The sequence below is a fragment of the Peromyscus californicus genome, unplaced genomic scaffold (assembly GCF_007827085.1).
Source record: "Peromyscus californicus insignis strain IS unplaced genomic scaffold, ASM782708v3 Scaffold_5__1_contigs__length_169319896, whole genome shotgun sequence".
NCBI classification, from domain to species: domain Eukaryota; kingdom Metazoa; phylum Chordata; class Mammalia; order Rodentia; family Cricetidae; genus Peromyscus; species Peromyscus californicus.
The window spans coordinates 35,478,233-35,494,796 of NW_026294573.1; the positions used below are offsets into that span (position 1 = coordinate 35,478,233).

Here is a 16,564-nt window from a genome sequence, read left to right on the forward strand (position 1 = left end):
CACTGGCTGTTCTTCCAGAGGTTCTGAGTTCAATTCCAGCAACCACATGGTGGCTCCCAACCATCTGTAATGAGATCTGGTGCCCTCTTCTGGCATGCAGGCAGAACACTGTATACATAATAAATAAAATCTTTTAAAAAAAAAGTTTTAATTTGGTTTGTAGACATTTGTGCCTGCTTATCTGTATGCACACCACATGCGGGCAATACCTGCAAAGGCCAGAAGAGGGCACTGGATAGCCTCACTTTGGACCTTCAGGGAGTTGTGAACTGCCTGATGTGGGTGCTGGGGATCACACCCAAGTCCTCTGCAGAGCAGTGGTGCTTTTAACCACTGAGCCACCGTTTTTGCCCCTGTCTGTTAGTCTAAGTTAACTCTTTTTACAGATATTATTGGAATAAGTAGAACAATTCCAAAAATAATGTGTTCCAGTATTTCATAATTCAGTATTCCTCCAGGTGTGATGAAATGGGAGACATCTGGGTTGCTAGTAGAACCTTTCTTTTGGCCTTGTTAGTACACATCTGTAGGTTGTGTATATGAGGGAACCAGGTCAGTTAGATTTAAAGCCCCAGCCCTATCACTGTAGGCTGTTCAGTCTCTTATAAATGACTTTTAGTGTTGTGTTTTCAATTTTTAAAAAGTAATCTCATTCATTCTTTAAAAGTCCATTTATACGATGTATTTTGAGTATATCCATCCATCACAACCTCCCTCCAGCTTCCCCTAGTACCACCCACTCCATCTCCCTCCCAACTTCATGTGCTCCTTTTTGGTCATTATTAGTAATTCATTGAGTCCAGTTAGTGTCGCCCATATGTGCATGGTTGTGGAGCCTTCCAGTGAATCCTGGGCAACCTACCATGAGCCATATCCCCAAATGAGGGTGACTCTCCCTCGGCAGCTACCAACTGTCGGTAGCTCCTCCACCGAGGGTGGGTCCTTGGAGAGCTCTCTTTCCTCCGTGCTAGAGTTTTGATTGGCTTGATCCTGGCAGCTAACTATAGCTGTTGTGAGGTAATACATGCAGCAGCCACGTCCTGTCCAGAAGTCAGGACTTCCCAGCTCTTACATTCTTTGTGACTCCTATTCTGTGATATTCCCCGAGCTGACAGGCCTAGGTTGATACACACACAGAGACACAACTGAGGTACATATATCGGCACTTTGATGAGTTATGAGCCTGTGCACTAACCACTAAACAATGCAAAAAGAAGCTTCTCTGACCAAAGTTGAGAGCAACACAGATCTATGAATATGAACGTAAATATTTAGAAGGCGGCTTGAAAGCATGACAGACTGTTTAGCAGAACAGCAGCAGGAAGTCCTATGGCCGGGGCCTCAGATCTAATCAGAGAGTGGTTGGTTAACTGCATAACCATCATACCGCAATCACTCCAGTAGGTGCGTCTTTCCAGGAAGATTTCATCATGTCGCACATGCAGGGCCCAGTGCCAGACAAGACCATTGATGTCTTTTCTTCCCCAGCCGCCTGTATGGCACCTTCTGGAACTGTGTACGTTACCCAGCAGGGAGAGTTTCCTGGTCAGTTCAGGTAGACGTCTCTCTGTCCTGCATCCACAATGAGTAGTTTCTTACCATCTGATGGTGGGCAGCCAAGAACAGTGGCGCTGGCCTGTGCTGTTAGACGTACCCCAGCCCACTTTTACATGCGTGTTAGGGGTCCAAACTCAGGTCTTCATGCTTGTGTGGTCGGCATCCCACACTGACTGAGCCATCTCCCCAACCCCTGAGGACCCTTCGTAAAACAAAACAAAAATAGAAACCCACAAAAACTCAGGCCTTTTAGTCTAGGAAATTTTTATTGAATTTTTCCTTTAAATTTTTTTCCTTTCCACTTTTTTCTTATTTGTTCTCATTCTAGATGTCCTACTTGTTTGTTTTGTTTTCCAAGACAAGGTCTCTCTGTGTAGCCTTGACTGTCCTGGATCTCACTCTGTAGACCAGACTGACCTCGAAATCACAGAGACCCGCCTGCCTCTGACTCCTGAGTCCTGAAATTAAAGGCGGGCGCCACCACTACCAGGCCATACTTTCTAATTTAAAAAAATCTCATTTCCTGTTTCAGGCCTTTTGCTCTACACTCTGAGAGTTTCCTCAACTTGTTTCCAGTCTTTTTTTTTTTTTTTAATTTCTGATTGTGTATTTTTTTAAAAGATTCATTCTAATTGTGTGTGTGTGTGTGTGTGTGTGTGTGTGTGTGTGTGTGTGTGTGTGTGTGTGTATCCCCTGGAGCTGTAGTTCAGGCAGTTGTGAGTCACCCCATATGGGTGTTGGGAATTGAACTCAGGTCCTCAAGACTGGTATACACTGTCAAAAATGGAGCCATCTCTCCATCTCCTAAATGTTCCCTTTAAGCAATATCTTCTACTTGACTCATGAGTAAAATTTCTATACTGACAAATTCAGTATTTTGTTTTTTTAATCTAACTGTGTATTTGTGGTGGTTGCATTTGTTTTGGTCTCCTTTCTTTCCGTGGGAGACTTTCCTCTACTGTCCTGTGGTCTTGGCTGTCAGTTTATCTTTAAGAACTGGTGTCTTGTCTACATCTTCACTTTCTCTTCAGTGGTACCCAGTGCTTCCCAGTAAGGCTCTGGGGGAGTTCTGTGTGTACTGCACATAGCAGCTCCGCATCGATTCCTGCTCTATAGACCAGTACTGGCTTGAGTTTGCTGAGTCCTACTCTTTACTTGCTCCCCAGCTTCCAGATTTTGGTGCTGATATCTCCTCTCCTGTTCTTTGATTTTGTGTAATTCTGCTTTTTTCTCCTCATCATTTTGGAGGTTTTTAGGAGGAAGCGTATATTAATCAGAGGCTGCAGATGCAGCCAGATGCAGTCCATAGCCTGCTTTTGTGTGGCCTCATTTAAAAATGGCTTTATATGTTAAGGGCTTTAAGCAAAAAACCAAAGAAGTTTGAAAATAAGCAAAATTTGTGGGATACATCACAGAGACTTGATGTAGCCAATAAAGCTTAAAATATTTACTGGCCATTTATGAAGATTTCCATTTCCCGACTGAAACTCATTTTTAACTGGGTGATTGATTCCTTCCCCTTTAATTTCCCTGGCTGGTGTCCACTTAGATTTTATCCATAAACAATTGTATAGACAACTTCCTCTGTACTTTCCTGTCCCGGTGCTTAAACTTGTAGAGTTTGTGGGTTACCTCAGCTCTTCAGCTGGTCCAGCAGCAGTGAATGGCGACTGTGTCACCAAAGGTCTTATAACGGACTTCAGCGGGCATGTTTTCCTTCTGTGTATGATTGCTGTTCTTGTCCCTGGGACAGCATGCCTGACACAGACAACTTAAAAAGAAGGTTTTAGAGGATTCGGTCCACGATCACTGAGCTCCATATTTCTGGACTCATTGTAGGAAAGGACATCATGGGGGTGGGGGTGGGGCAGAAGAGTAGCTTCCTGGTGGACAGGAAGCAAGGAAATACAGGGCAGAACCAAGGCCAGATAGTAGTCCCCAGGATATGTCCCAGTGCCCCCTAATAACACCACCATGTTATGGAGCCATCTAGGAACCAATCTATCGATAGGTTAGAATCCTCACAATCTGCTGATTACTATAGACACCTTCACAGACACACCTAGAAGAGTGCTTCTCTTGTCTCCTAAGTATGTCTTAATCCACCAGCTAGACAGTCCAGATGGGCTCTCCACGCTCTTCTTTTCACACCCGTGGCATTTGAAAGTGTGCCTTCCACCCTGAGTGACTTAGTTAAACCTGCTCTTGAGATCACTGGTTGGCCCACTGCCAGGTACAGGTGTCTAGTTTCATTTTCTCTTGGCCATGAACGTACCACCACAGAATGAGTAAACGATACAGTGAAGAGGTTTCTTTTGGCTTCTGGTCCTGGTCCAGGGTCAAGGGCCCATGTCAGGTGAGACAGCAGTCCTGAAGCTGTGCAGGGGTTGCGTGATGGGAGTTGTATGCCTGAGTGATGCTCTGGTTTCTCTGTTCCTAAAAGGCCAGTGGCCATTCGTGAGTTCTGCATCCTGGTGTCCTCCATATTATCAAATTCATAACACTCAGCTAGCCCTAATCGCCTCCTAGTGGCTCTACCACTACGGTTGTGTTAAATTCCCACCCTCTCTAGTACCTTGCAGTGGATTAAACTCCAGCCTGAGCGTCAGAGGGAGCAAACCGTGCTCTCGCAGCAGCACCAGGGGAAGCTTCTCAGCTGCCCCTGCCCCTTCTGCGGTATTAGCACGGCTGCCAGCTGTCTGTGCTGAAGTGTTTGCACGCCTTTATTCCCCCATTCCAGTCTCCCGGGGTCCTCACCTCCCCACGTCTGATCGGATCCTTCCATGTTCCCTCTGCCCTCTCATCCCCTGCACCTCAGCACCATGCTAGATCCTCTTCATCCCTCACCCGGTTTGCTAGAACACTCTCCTGACATGCCTGCCTGCGTGCATTTGTTCTGTCCTCCTGCATGCCTGCCTGCGTGCATTTGTTCTGTCCTCCTGCATGCCTGCCTGTGTGCATTTGTTCTGTCCTCCTGCATGCCTGCCTGCGTGCATTTGTTCTGTCCTCCTGCATGCCTGCCTGCGTGCATTTGTTCTGTCCTCCTGCATGCCTGCCTGCGTGCATTTGTTCTGTCCTCCTGCATGCCTGCCTGCGTGCATTTGTTCTGTCCTCCTGCATGCCTGCCTGCGTGCATTTGTTCTGTCCTCCTGCATGCCTGCCTGCGTGCATTTGTTCTGTCCTCCTGCATGCCTGCCTGCGTGCGTTTGTTCTGTCCTCCTGCATGCCTGCCTGCGTGCATTTGTTCTGTCCTCCTGCATGCCTGCCTGTGTGCGTTTGTTCTGTCCTCCTGCATGCCTGCCTATGTGCGTTTGTTCTGTTCTCCTGCATGCCTGCCTGCATGCATTTGTTCTGTCCTCCTGCATGCCTGCCTGCGTGCATTTGTTCCGTCTCTCACCATTACAGTGGTTTTCTTGAAGCACGTCTTGACATCATCAGCTTACTTCAAAAAATAAAAATCTACACTTCCTTTCTCTGCCTCTCTACTTCCAGTTGAGAAAACCCAGACTCCTAACAGGGCTCCAGAGCCACACCCTGGCCTACTCCCCCCTTCCTCCCCCCCCCCCCCCCGTCCCTCCCCGTCCCTCCGTTCTCCCTCCTCTGTGTACCACTGCCCTGTCCATGTCAGCCAGACCACCTTGTAGTGATAATGATGATAAAGGTGATGACAAAACTGTCAACAGCCCGGAGGCCTCCCTCCGTGCTGGGCGCTTGATGTTCCTCACGAGCAGGTTCCAACAAAGGCCCACCTTCGCTGAAGGTGCCACCGCCACGGCGTGAACTTTAAAACTCCTCTTTTTTAAAACTTCATCTTATTTATTTTCTGTACATGTGTGTGTGCTTGTGCGTCTGTGTGCTCATGTGTGAATGCTTTTGTGTGTGTGCTTATGTGTGCATGTGCTTGTGTATTTACATGCTCTCACGAGTGTGTGAGAACATGCATGTATATGCACGTGTGTGTGTGTGTGTGTGTGTGTGTGTGGCGGGGGAGTGGTCAGAGGACAACTTTCAGAAGTTCTTTTCTCCCACATGCAGGGCCTGGGGATTGAACTTGGGTCATTAGGCTTGGTAGCAAGTGCCTTTACCACTCAGCTGTCTTTCCCACCCTTAACAATTTTTTAAAGCATTTTTTTTTTTTTTTTTTGGTTTTTCGAGACAGGGTTTCTCTGTGTAGCTTTGCGCCTTTTCCTGGAACTCACACTGTAGCCCGGGTTGGCCTCGAACTCACAGAGATCCGCCTGGCTCCGCCTCCCGAGTGCTGGGATTAAAGGCGTGCGCCACCACCGCCCGGCCTTTTTTTTTTTTTTTTTTTTTTTTTTGCGTAAGTATGTGGATGTATTTATAGCTCCTCCCATTCAGTGTAAAAATTCATGGCAAAAATATTTCATCACAGCATGCTGCCTCCAAGCCTCCCAGTGCTGGGTGTCAGGTCCTGTTTGATTTGTGCAGCGTGTAGACGTTCTAAAATCTGTCACAGGCTGGAGAGATAGCTCAGTCAGAAAGGACTTGGCTCACAAGCATGAGGGACTTGAGTTTGATCCTTAGGCTGTGTCTAATAGGAGGGGGAAAGGGAGGCAGAAATAGGCTGATCCCTAGAGCTTGCTGGACACGCAGCCCAGCCATCTTGGCAAGTTCTAAGCTGGGAGAGACCCCGGTCCAAAAAAACAATGATACCTAAGGAATGGCCCCGCATGCATGCACATACACATTCGTGCATACGCTAACACACACACACACGTAACAAAGGACAAGACCTAGAACTATTGGGTTTCAGGGTTTTAGACTCAGCTCTCACCTTACCATCTTTACGCAGGAGGAATCAGATCTGAGGCCATAGTGAGTGGGGATGGAGGGGAGCCGAGCCTAGATAAACTTGATAGTCTGCCGAAAAGTTGGCACCTTACGGGCCATGACTGGACATCAGACAGCTTCGGGTTCCTGCCTCTGCCCTCTGTTCCCTCAATGGCCCATCCAGAGCTTGCTTTATGCCCAGGCTGGGCCCTGCCAACAGCAGGAACCCTCCTGTCATCCCCAGCCCGTGCCCCTCTGCCCCTCAGTCATGCTCTTGACTTTCACTTGAGACTCAGTGTAAGGACTGCTCACTCCTCTCCCACCTGCACTGGGCCCTGCCTGGCTCGAGGCGGTACCAGTGTGCATTCCCTTCATCCGTTCCTCCCTCGGGCGGCCACCCTGACCTTTCCCACGCCCCTGAAGCCCTCTGCTCACTTCTCGTGTTTCACCCTCAGTTTCAGCGCGTGCCCACATAACGTGCCTGCAGCAACTTCCTCTTCACACACCAGGTGTGTGAGCAGTGCCACCCCCGGTACCAGCCTCTGAGAGCAGCGGTTGGTAGAGGGCCAGCTCCTCCCAGACTTCCTGCTCTCCCTGTGTGTGCTGATGCCCCAGGGACTGTCCTGCCCCAATCTCAAGCCAAGTGCCTTTTGTCTCCTGGTATGACCTAGCAGGTTTTTCCCTCAATTTCATGGTGACTCACTTTTTAAAAATAGTCTTTGATGTGTTAACGCCTTAGAAAAAACAAAAAAAAACTTCATCATTGTATTGACCGGTTCCCTTAGTCACATGCATTCTTACCTCCTGAAAGAAACTCTAAGATATTAATTAGGGATGATCATATCCTGAAACCTCACACGCCTCACTTCCCATATCTCAGTGCCTTCGCTTACTCAGTCCCACCCTACCACTGAGGCCTGACCACCTCATACGGGGCTCAGGTACCCATCCCTCCACATCTTCCTAATTGCTCCCAGTAAAAACCCCTAGATCTGAGCTCCTGCCGTAACTCTCAAGACTCATACGACTGTTAGTTGACTCTGATCCTGGAATAGTTCAGACATTCTTTGATTTCAGGGACCATGTTTGATCTTTCTGTAGGCTTTCCTCTCCCAATATGTATGCATGTGCGTGCGTGCGTGCGTGCGTGCGTGCGTGTGTGTGTGTGTGTATGTGTGTGTGTGTGCGTGTGCATGTGTGTGTGTGCGCGTGTGCATTGTATGCATCCATTTGTGTATGGTTGTTTGCATGTAGGTAGGTGTATGTGCATACATACGCGTGTGGAGGCCCTGACTTGTGTCAGGTGCCTTCTTCAGTTGCTTTCTACTTATCGAGTTGCCAGTTGGGGCTAGTCTAGCTAGTCAGCTTGTCTGGGAGATCCTCCAGTCTCTGCCTCCTGCGGTTTTACCTGGGTTCTGGGGATCCGAACTCCAGTTCTCACACTTGCTCTGCAAACGTTTTATCCAGGAAGCCGTTCTGCCAGCCTTGGTCCAGTCTCTTGAACTTGGTAAAGACTCTGGACCATACGCTTGGTCAGTTAAATGAGTAAAATCTAAGGGAACCTTCTCGGAGACGTTTATTGCTCCAGCAGCTCCCGCTCTCAGCTGAGTCCTTGAAACTGGCCCAGACTGCTGGACAGAACCTGATCCCGCTGGAGTTAGGAATGCCCCCCCTCCCATCTTTCCGGTCAGGCTACCATCTGTTGTACACCATATTAGGACACCCTTCTTGTCATCGGCTCTCATCTCTTCTGGCTCACTCTCCTCAGTCATTTTTCCCCCTCTGTTTCTTCAGTAATTCCATTTAGTTTGTTTGTTTTCTGGGGCTGGGGTTGAGGTTGGGGGGAAAGAGTTGAGGGACTAGGGCCATGGCACTTGATCGTTCCAGCATCTAAGCACGGGAAAACTGGAAAGGAAACAGGTGGCTGTGTGGCCGCTAAAATAGTATCTGTGGTTGGGGCTGTCGTTCAGTTGGGAGAGTGCTTGTCTAGCATGCAAGAAGCTCTGGGTTCGATTCCCATCACTCTATAAAACCAGGCACGATGGAAAACACCAACAATCTCAGCACTGGGAGACAGAAGGATCAGAAGGTTATCCTCTAATATATAGTGAGTTCAAAGCCAGCCTGGAATACATGAAACCCCGTCACAATAAATACATAGATAGATAGATAGATAGATAGATAGATAGATAGATAGATAGATAGATAGATAGATAGATAACAATAAGAAGAAAACAAAGTATCAGTTCTCCTAATAGACCACTAACACTATCCATCCTCAGCCAAGTTATCCATCCTCAGCCAAGTTGAAGGCTCTTTGTAAAGCCAAATTGGTGACTACAGTGTAGACCCACAGTCCTCTTCCTCTTGAGTCTGGGCCACAGGACCTGGCATCTAGCCTGGCCTATGCCCCCACCCCACCCCAGCCTCCCTTCTTCCTTTCTGTGATAGCTCCCCAGTACTATATGCTTCTCAGTGCCTGTCTCCAGAAGGCAGCTCCCATCTGCCTCACTGATGGACGTGAGTGGCTGGCCTTCCTGTAATCAGGCCACCTCAGTGGTCCATCAGTAGGCCACTCTCCATCACAGAGAAGTCAGCATCAGTTTGCACAATCCCAAACTGTGGATGTGGTCTTGTGTCTTTCTTATTCCTCATTCCTGCCTGTTAGTTGCAAAGCCTGAAGCTTTCCCTTTTAGAGCCTCTAGCACGTTCCCCTACCACCACCCCCCAAACATCACAGCTTAGGTTCAAACACTGTCCCTTCTCATCTGTAATGTACCTCCTCTGTGTTCACCTCCCTTCCTCAGTCTCACTCTCCTGATGCACCGTCTACACTGTTGGTAATCAACTCAGTTCCTATAAAGCAGCCAAAGTATATATTTGAGAATGCAAACCGGAACCCTTTACTCTCCTATTTTTTGGAAGCTTTTGTTTGTTTTGTTTTTAGAGATGTTGAGATTGAGCTCTGGTCCTTACTGGCACGTTCCCTCTGCCTGCCTAGCCTTTCTTGGTTTTAAAAGGCTTCTTGGGGCCTGGAGAGTTGTCTCAGTGGTTAAGGGCACTAGTTGCTTAACTAGAGGACCTGGCTTCGATCCCCAGCACCCGCACGGTGGCTTACAACCATCTGTGACTCCAACCCCAGGAATCCAACATTCTTTTTTGGCCTCCATGGGTACCAGGCACACAAGTGGTGCATGGACTTGTATGAAGTCAAAACACCATACATGGGTTGGAGACAGGACTCAGCAGTTAAGAACACTTGCTGCTCTTGCCGAGGACCCAAGTTCAGTACCCAGCTCCCACATGTTGGCTCACAGCCATCTGTAACTCCAGTTCCAAGGGATCTGTTGCCTTCTCCTGGCCTCCACCGGCAGCGGGGACCCACGTGGTGCACATGGAGGCAAACATTCATGCACATTAAATAAAAATAAATCTTCAAAAAAAAATACTTGAAGCCAAGTGGTGGTGGCAGTGGCACATGCCTCTAATCCCAGCACTCGGGAGGCAGAGGCAGGCGAATCTCTGTGAGTTCAAGGCCAGCCTGGTCTACATAGTGATTTCCAGGACAGCCAGGGCTACACAGAGAAACCTTGTCTCAAAAAACAAAACAAAAACAAAAACAAAAAACCCAGAACACATGAAAATTTTTTTTCTAAGAGGCTTCTTTTCTGCTCTTGAATGAGATGCAGACATCTCTCCACAAGGCCATTTTCCTCTTTCAACACACCCCACCTTCCTGCTCTCTCTGGCCCAGCAGCTGGCCCTCCTTTGGTGGAGGGAGGTTCCAACCTTGCTGTCCCTCCCCCGGGACTCCCCTGTGGCCCTTTCCTGCCCTGGTTCCTGTCTTCAGGGCTCAGCCCACAAGCTTCAAACACGCTTTGGGTCATGTCTGTTCTTCCACCCTTGGCCTTTCAACACTGCTTAAAATTCTTCACATCAGCTACCACTGTCAGAAATGACTTTGTTCATTTATTTAGGTGGTATTTCACCACCACCCAGCTAACATGTGGATTTCTTGAGAACAGGGACACTCCTGTTCTTACTGTTATCCGCTCGCTGGTGTTCGTGCTGTGTCTGGTGTGCGGTAGTTAATATCTTCTGTGTTACGGAGCAGTGAAATCTCCCATATTGCTCCTTTTCCTGTCTTTGTCCCAGGGACGTGTTAGTTTTATCCGTTTGTATTTTACCTGTTTACATGGAGACCATCTGTTTTCTCCCCATCTTACATTCCTGAAGCTTGCAGGGGCTGGAGAGCAGAAGATCTAGATGTGTGGAATGTACAGGGTGACAGGCAGGCGGCACCCCGGAGTGCCGCTCACTCGCGAATGCCTGGGGCTTCCGAAGCCTGGCCCCAAACTGAGACTACCAGCTGCATACACCTCACTCCCTCCATATTCTCCATATTCTGCTTCAAAAACCAGACACAGGAAACATCTGAGCATAATAAAAAGCTTCCAGTAAATTCTAGCTCTCCTCATCGTGCAGCGAGCTCCGTCATGCTTTGGTCTGGGATTCTGTTGGGTTCACTTGTGCAACACTCCACACGGCCGCCCCCAGCCTGGGAGCCAAGAACAGCTGGGGCCTGGAAGGCCCAAGTGAAAATGACATATTTGTTAGCTGCAGAGGGAGAAGCCTGGAACCTTGTTCTGTTGCTTGCAAAGCAAACCTCTCACTTTCTTTGAATGCTAAATTTTCCCGTAAGCTGTCAACGTGGTTTATAACAAAAATAATCTCACATCTTTTAGAATAAACACAAATAATGAATTGGCGAACCGTTTCTGGGCTGTGCCTTTAATACTCAAAACAAAGTTCATTTGAACTTACACAAAGCATGAATATGTCGCTCACTCTCGCATCATCTGAGCCCTGAATCCCAGAGCATGGCATAGCAACCATTGCAGAGAGAGACTGCCTCCCCAGGAGACAGCCACCTGCCTGGGGCTTCCCTGCCAAGACCCTGATCACACTTTACCCCCAACTCATCCGCCTTCCTGGCCTGCAAGGCCGAGACCTCTCTTACTGAGCATTGGTGCTTGGTAGTATTTGTGGGGAGGGGGCTGGGGGTGTAGGTCAGTGTGGAGCTTTGCCTAGCTTGTGCAAGGCCCTGGTTCCATGTCTAGGACCAAGGAATAAGCTGGGAAGGAAGGAAGAAGAAAGGAAGAGGGGGAAATGCTTCATCAAGGGGTTGCTGTAGCTGGGCTGAGCTCTCAGGACCTGAATCCCAGTAACTGAAAAGCTGAACAACCCTCAGCACAGATAATGGAAGAGATCAGGAATCTGCTACGCCTTGGCTTCCACACCAGCAAGTTTGCGCAGTTATTTTTAATCCTTTCCTCCCTGCCCCCCCTCCACCCCATTTCTGGTCTCAAGCAGTGTTCTCCCACCTCAGGCCAAGTAGCTGGAACTCCAGTGAGGGCCAGTACCCAGCCCCACCCCCACTCCCCTTGATACAAATAACACATGTTCACAGCGGACATTGTAGAATTTACCACCAAAGGCAGTCCCTGTCAACAGTTACTGTTCTGCAGATATTTAGTTAAGGTTCAGGGTTTTTTTTTTTTAACGTTTGGACCAAAGTTTCAAAAAAAAAAGATTAAATCAGGATTGCTTACGAGTACAAAGAAAGTAAATTATAATTAAAAAAATGTGTCAACTGCAGTGAAAATTAGATACTTAAAATTTTATTTTTTTCGTGTGTGTGTGTGTGTGTGTGTGTGTGTGTGTGTGTGTGTGTGTGTATGTGTGTATATATGCATGTGTGCGTGCTAGAGGCTGATGTCTTCCTTGAGCTCCGCTTTATCTTCTGAGACAGGGTCTTGTGTTGACCTCTGAGCTCACTGAATCAGCTAGTCTAGCCACCCGGCTTGCTCTGGGAACCCCTGTTTCTGCCTCCTGAGCTCTGGGATAATGGTGGACATCATACCCACCCTGCCATTTTATAGGGGTTCTGGGACTCAGCACGCCACTCCTCACACTTGAACAGCAAGTGTTTTATTTACTGAGCCATCTGCCCATCTTGAGCTGTCTTCGAAAGTGTTGCTCATCTGGGAGTCAACTCCTCAGGGGATCTTCCATGTCCTCCAGGTGGGTGAGACCTCTCCTCACCTTGGCTGCAGTTTTAAAAGTGCAGCATACCTCACTGAGAGGAAACAGACACAAACCATGCTGACAAAGAGGTAGAACCTCACAGTTAAGCACTGCTTATACAGGTGGCCAGCTGTTCATCAAGGGCCCTGATGGCGCATCCACATTTCTGTAAAGAGCAGGCTGCCCTGCCTTTTTCTTGGTGAATTTCAAAGCACATGATCTGCCCTTACCTGATGATGCAGGATACTTGCCTCGGGACTCTCAGGAGCCACATCCCCAGCTCACTGTCCCACGGTTCTTAGTAAACATCTCTCTGAAGGACTGCCTGAAGGATTTGTTGTCCGGGCATTTCTCTAGAAACTGTAATTCCACAGTGGTTCTGGTGTCAGGTGTGGTGCTAGTGACGTCGCCTTGAACGAGCAGCTGCTGTGGCTGCTTCTGTTGAATTTATATGCTAGCATCGGGAACCTGTCATTTAGAGGTACAATGATGATGTTGAACTTGCGTGTGTAGTGAGATCTGGAAGATACTGTAGAGTGGACTGTGGCTGTACACACATGTCCTGTATGTGTCCGGCTCGCACTCTGCAGTGAGTGAGCCTTTTGGATCTGATCTCTTGAGTCTGGGTTGTTTGGCCCACACCTCATCTTGGTATCTCTCATCGTGTAATTGCTGAACTGTACATTGGCTTTATAGCATCATTTGAGGTTGGGTCATATGTTAAGAGACACCATACAAGATTTCCAACTACTAACTCAAGAAATGTCGAAGGAGAAACAACGTCATCATCACTTGGTCTCATTTCTTCTAAGATCTCATTTCTTCTAAGACTCAAGACTCACAGTGAAAGTACAGCAGTAACTTGGGTTTTGGTCTTTGAGTTGCTCGGAAACACCTGGTCCCCTCTTCCTTCAGGTCTTTCTACATGAGGCCTTCTCTCTGCCTGGGATTCTTGTTGGCTCTGACCCTCAATATCCCTCAACCCTTAGCCCCAGGGCCAGCTTCTCCAGGGGAGCCCTCCTGTCCAGGACCCTCAGGCAATCTCTCCTTAGCTGTATTTTTTAATCAGTTTCTAGCTAAGTAATTTGTTCTCTGTAACTTCTCTTTCCAAGCTGAAAGGCGAGGAGACCCACGAGAGTGGAGAGCACGTTTTGTTGTTGTTATTGCTGGCTACTATTGTCCTGGTACAGTTAGATGCGCAATGAACATCTCCCGACTGTGTGATTGAATTGAAGAAGGATGCAGCGTGGACACTGGATCCCGGAATTGTTTCCTTCCTTGCTTTGGCTGCTTCAGCGCTCACACCCACCTTGATTCTGCCTGCTGCGTTTGCAAAGGCCCTGGCGGCGTGTGCTTTGCGCACTCACATCTTCCCCGCCATATCTCTTTCTTTGACATCTTCACTTTATTACTCCAGCAGATGCTATAAATGATCATACGCTACTTTCAGGGTTTGGGGCGGGGGGGGGGGGGGGGGGGGGTGACAATAGTAACTGAACATGCTTATGAATATAAGGAAGGGAGCGGGGGCCCAAGGGGAGGGGCTGGTGCTTTGAGCCTGCTGCAGGGTTTGGGTGGAGCCGGCCGGCACTTGTCTGACTAAAGAAGACATGAACTTGTCCTCTTGTGTTGCAGATTCATTGCTTCTTTCCCTTGACTCCGCTGGACAAGCACTAGGCACAGGTACCAATTCTTCCCTCTATCATCTCAGCCCTTAGCCTTGGCCGTGTTTGTAGTGAAGCCTGATGAGTTTGGGGATGCTGGGGGAGGGCAAGAGACCTGCAGAATTATGGGAAAAGTCCTCAGGGGCTTCACCGTGGACGGAGCAGAAGAGGGTGAGACACTTTTCCAGTTGTTTCACAAGTATGCACTGAGCTGGGCACGGGGGCCGGGGGGAGGCACAGGCAGGTGGGTACTGATGAGTTTGAGGCCAGCCTGGTGTACATAAGGAATTCCAGGCCAGCCAAGGCTACATAGTGAGACCCTATCTTTAAAAAAAATAAAATAAAATAAAAATAAAAAAGTCTGCACTGGGAAGTTGCAGCTGGTGGTTTTTCCTCACAGAACTGTCCTGTTCTATGTGAGAGGATGTCTGGTCTCTGAGCATGTGCCCTGTCTCAGAGCAGGGCAGAGGACTTTGAGAGACCACCAGCTCTGAGCGGGATAAGCAGCCCAGCTTCCTGAGGACATGCCCTCCTGTGCACGTTCACTTGACACACCCATGTGTTCAGGTAGAGCCCTCCAGGAGGGGGAGTGGCTACACCTGCCTGTGCCAGCCGCAGGCAGACACTCCCTCCCTTCCTGTGTTTACAGTGCAAGACACGGTCTTTGGCACACGCTATTTTGACCCAGAGTCACTGAGGCCGGGAGGTGGCTGTCCCGGTCTGAAGCAGCCACCCCATCCCCCATACCTCAGTTCTGTTGGCAGAGCTGGAAGGACAGCTGCGCTGATTCCTCAGCTCCTCCCCTCCTCCCCCCAGGTGGGGGAGCTCAGAACAACTTTGTACCAGGGGAAGGGCATCCCTGGGTGACTAGGTGAAGATGGTCTACTTCATACTGGGGTGAAGATGGTCTACTTCATACTGCGGTGTCACCCTGAATACAGGGAGGCCTGGCTGGCCTTTGGAGGGTGGTTAATCTCATTTGCTGACCTCATACGTGATTCATTCATGTTCACAAGGCAGTTGTGGTAGCGAGGGACAAAAGGAAAGATGTTCCCACCAGGGAAGGCCTGTGCTGTGTCATTGCTGTGCTGGAACTTTCTGCGTCCCTCACTTATTTATCCCTCATACTTCCTTTGACTTCCCTAATTGTCCTGAAACACACAGTCACCTGTTCAGGGCCCGTCCATCCCAGTCCAGCTCGAGAGCCCACACACTCCAACTTTGCCAACTGTACCACCGTCTCGGGCCGTTTGTGCCTGAGGCGCCTCCACTGCCTGAGAAGTCACTTCAACAGTGTGGAAAGACAAGGAAGGTTCTTAAAGGAACCCCAAGTTGCATCTGTACATTATAGGAAAAGATTGATCAACTTAATACAATAAAGGATTCTTATTATCAAAAGACGCCATTAAGATCCTGAAAAGGCAGCTTGAGAAATCAACTTGCATCATAATTAGCTAGCAAAGAATTTGTCTCTAGAACAAAGAACTACAAAAATCATTAAGAATGAACAACCCTGCCTGGTGGTGGTGCACTCCTTTAATTCCCGCACTCAGAAGTCAGAGGTAGGTGGATCTCTGTGAGTTCAAGGCCAGCCTAGTCTACAGAGTGAGTTCCGGACAGCCAAGGCTACAGAGAGAAACCCTGTCTCAAAAAAAAAAAAACAAAAACCAAAGAAAAAAGAATGAACAACCCGGTACAGAAATGGGCAGAAGACTTGAAAAAGCATTTCCGAGAAGAGGTCAGTAAACCCATAGGAAGGTTTTCAGTTGCATTAGTATCCAGGAAAGTGAACATTGGAATCCCACTGAGCTATCCCTACACATCCACGGAACAACAAAACATGATAGCTTGACTGTCCCAGTGTTGACAGGGCCACATGGAGCAGAAGCACGTCTCCACTGAGTAGGAAGTCAAATTTTATAATCACTTCCAAAAGACCATGGCAGTATGTAGGTAAGTCTGAACCACACACATCCTGACAATTCCTACTCTAGACACCCTCGTTATAGGGATGGATGCTGATATCTACTCGGATAAATGTTGCACATTTGCATTCATTCCCGAGTGCCTGTATGCTCTCGTGACAGTCACAGACAGACACACGCCCTCCCTTCCTGTGTGCAAGACACACTCACTGACACACTGCCCTTTGACCCAGCCTCACTCAGGTCAGGGAGGTGGCTCTCCCAGTCCCAGGCAATATTCAGAATTGTAAGACCCCAAAACAACCCACACAGGGAACAACTGTGAATATCATATTGGTATGGAACAGAAGAAAGTGAGCAAGTTATACTTAGATTTGACAACATAGATAAATAAGTTTTTTTATTTTCTCTTTTTAAATTTAAATTTTTGTTTCTTGAGACATGATCTTGCTATGGAATCCCCACTGTCTAGGTAGAATCCTGGCTTCTGTGGAACTCTCTTTGTAAAGCAGGCTGTTTGCAAACTTGTGGCAATCCCCT

At 48.3% G+C, this 16,564-nt stretch overlaps 1 protein-coding gene across 5 annotated transcripts in view; it reads left to right on the plus strand.

Annotated features, from left to right (window-relative positions):
- St3gal3 (ST3 beta-galactoside alpha-2,3-sialyltransferase 3) overlaps positions 1-16,564 on the plus strand; it is a 230,597-nt gene that overhangs the window by 81,828 nt on the left and 132,205 nt on the right. For 3 of the 5 annotated variants that reach the window (XM_052718552.1, XM_052718549.1, XM_052718550.1), the window contains exon 3: positions 14,071-14,118. The exons of the other annotated variants lie outside the window; for them this stretch is intronic. In XM_052718552.1, the coding sequence (XP_052574512.1) occupies positions 14,071-14,118 (48 nt within the window). The remainder of the gene's footprint in view (positions 1-14,070; positions 14,119-16,564) is intronic. 5 annotated transcript variants of the gene reach the window in all.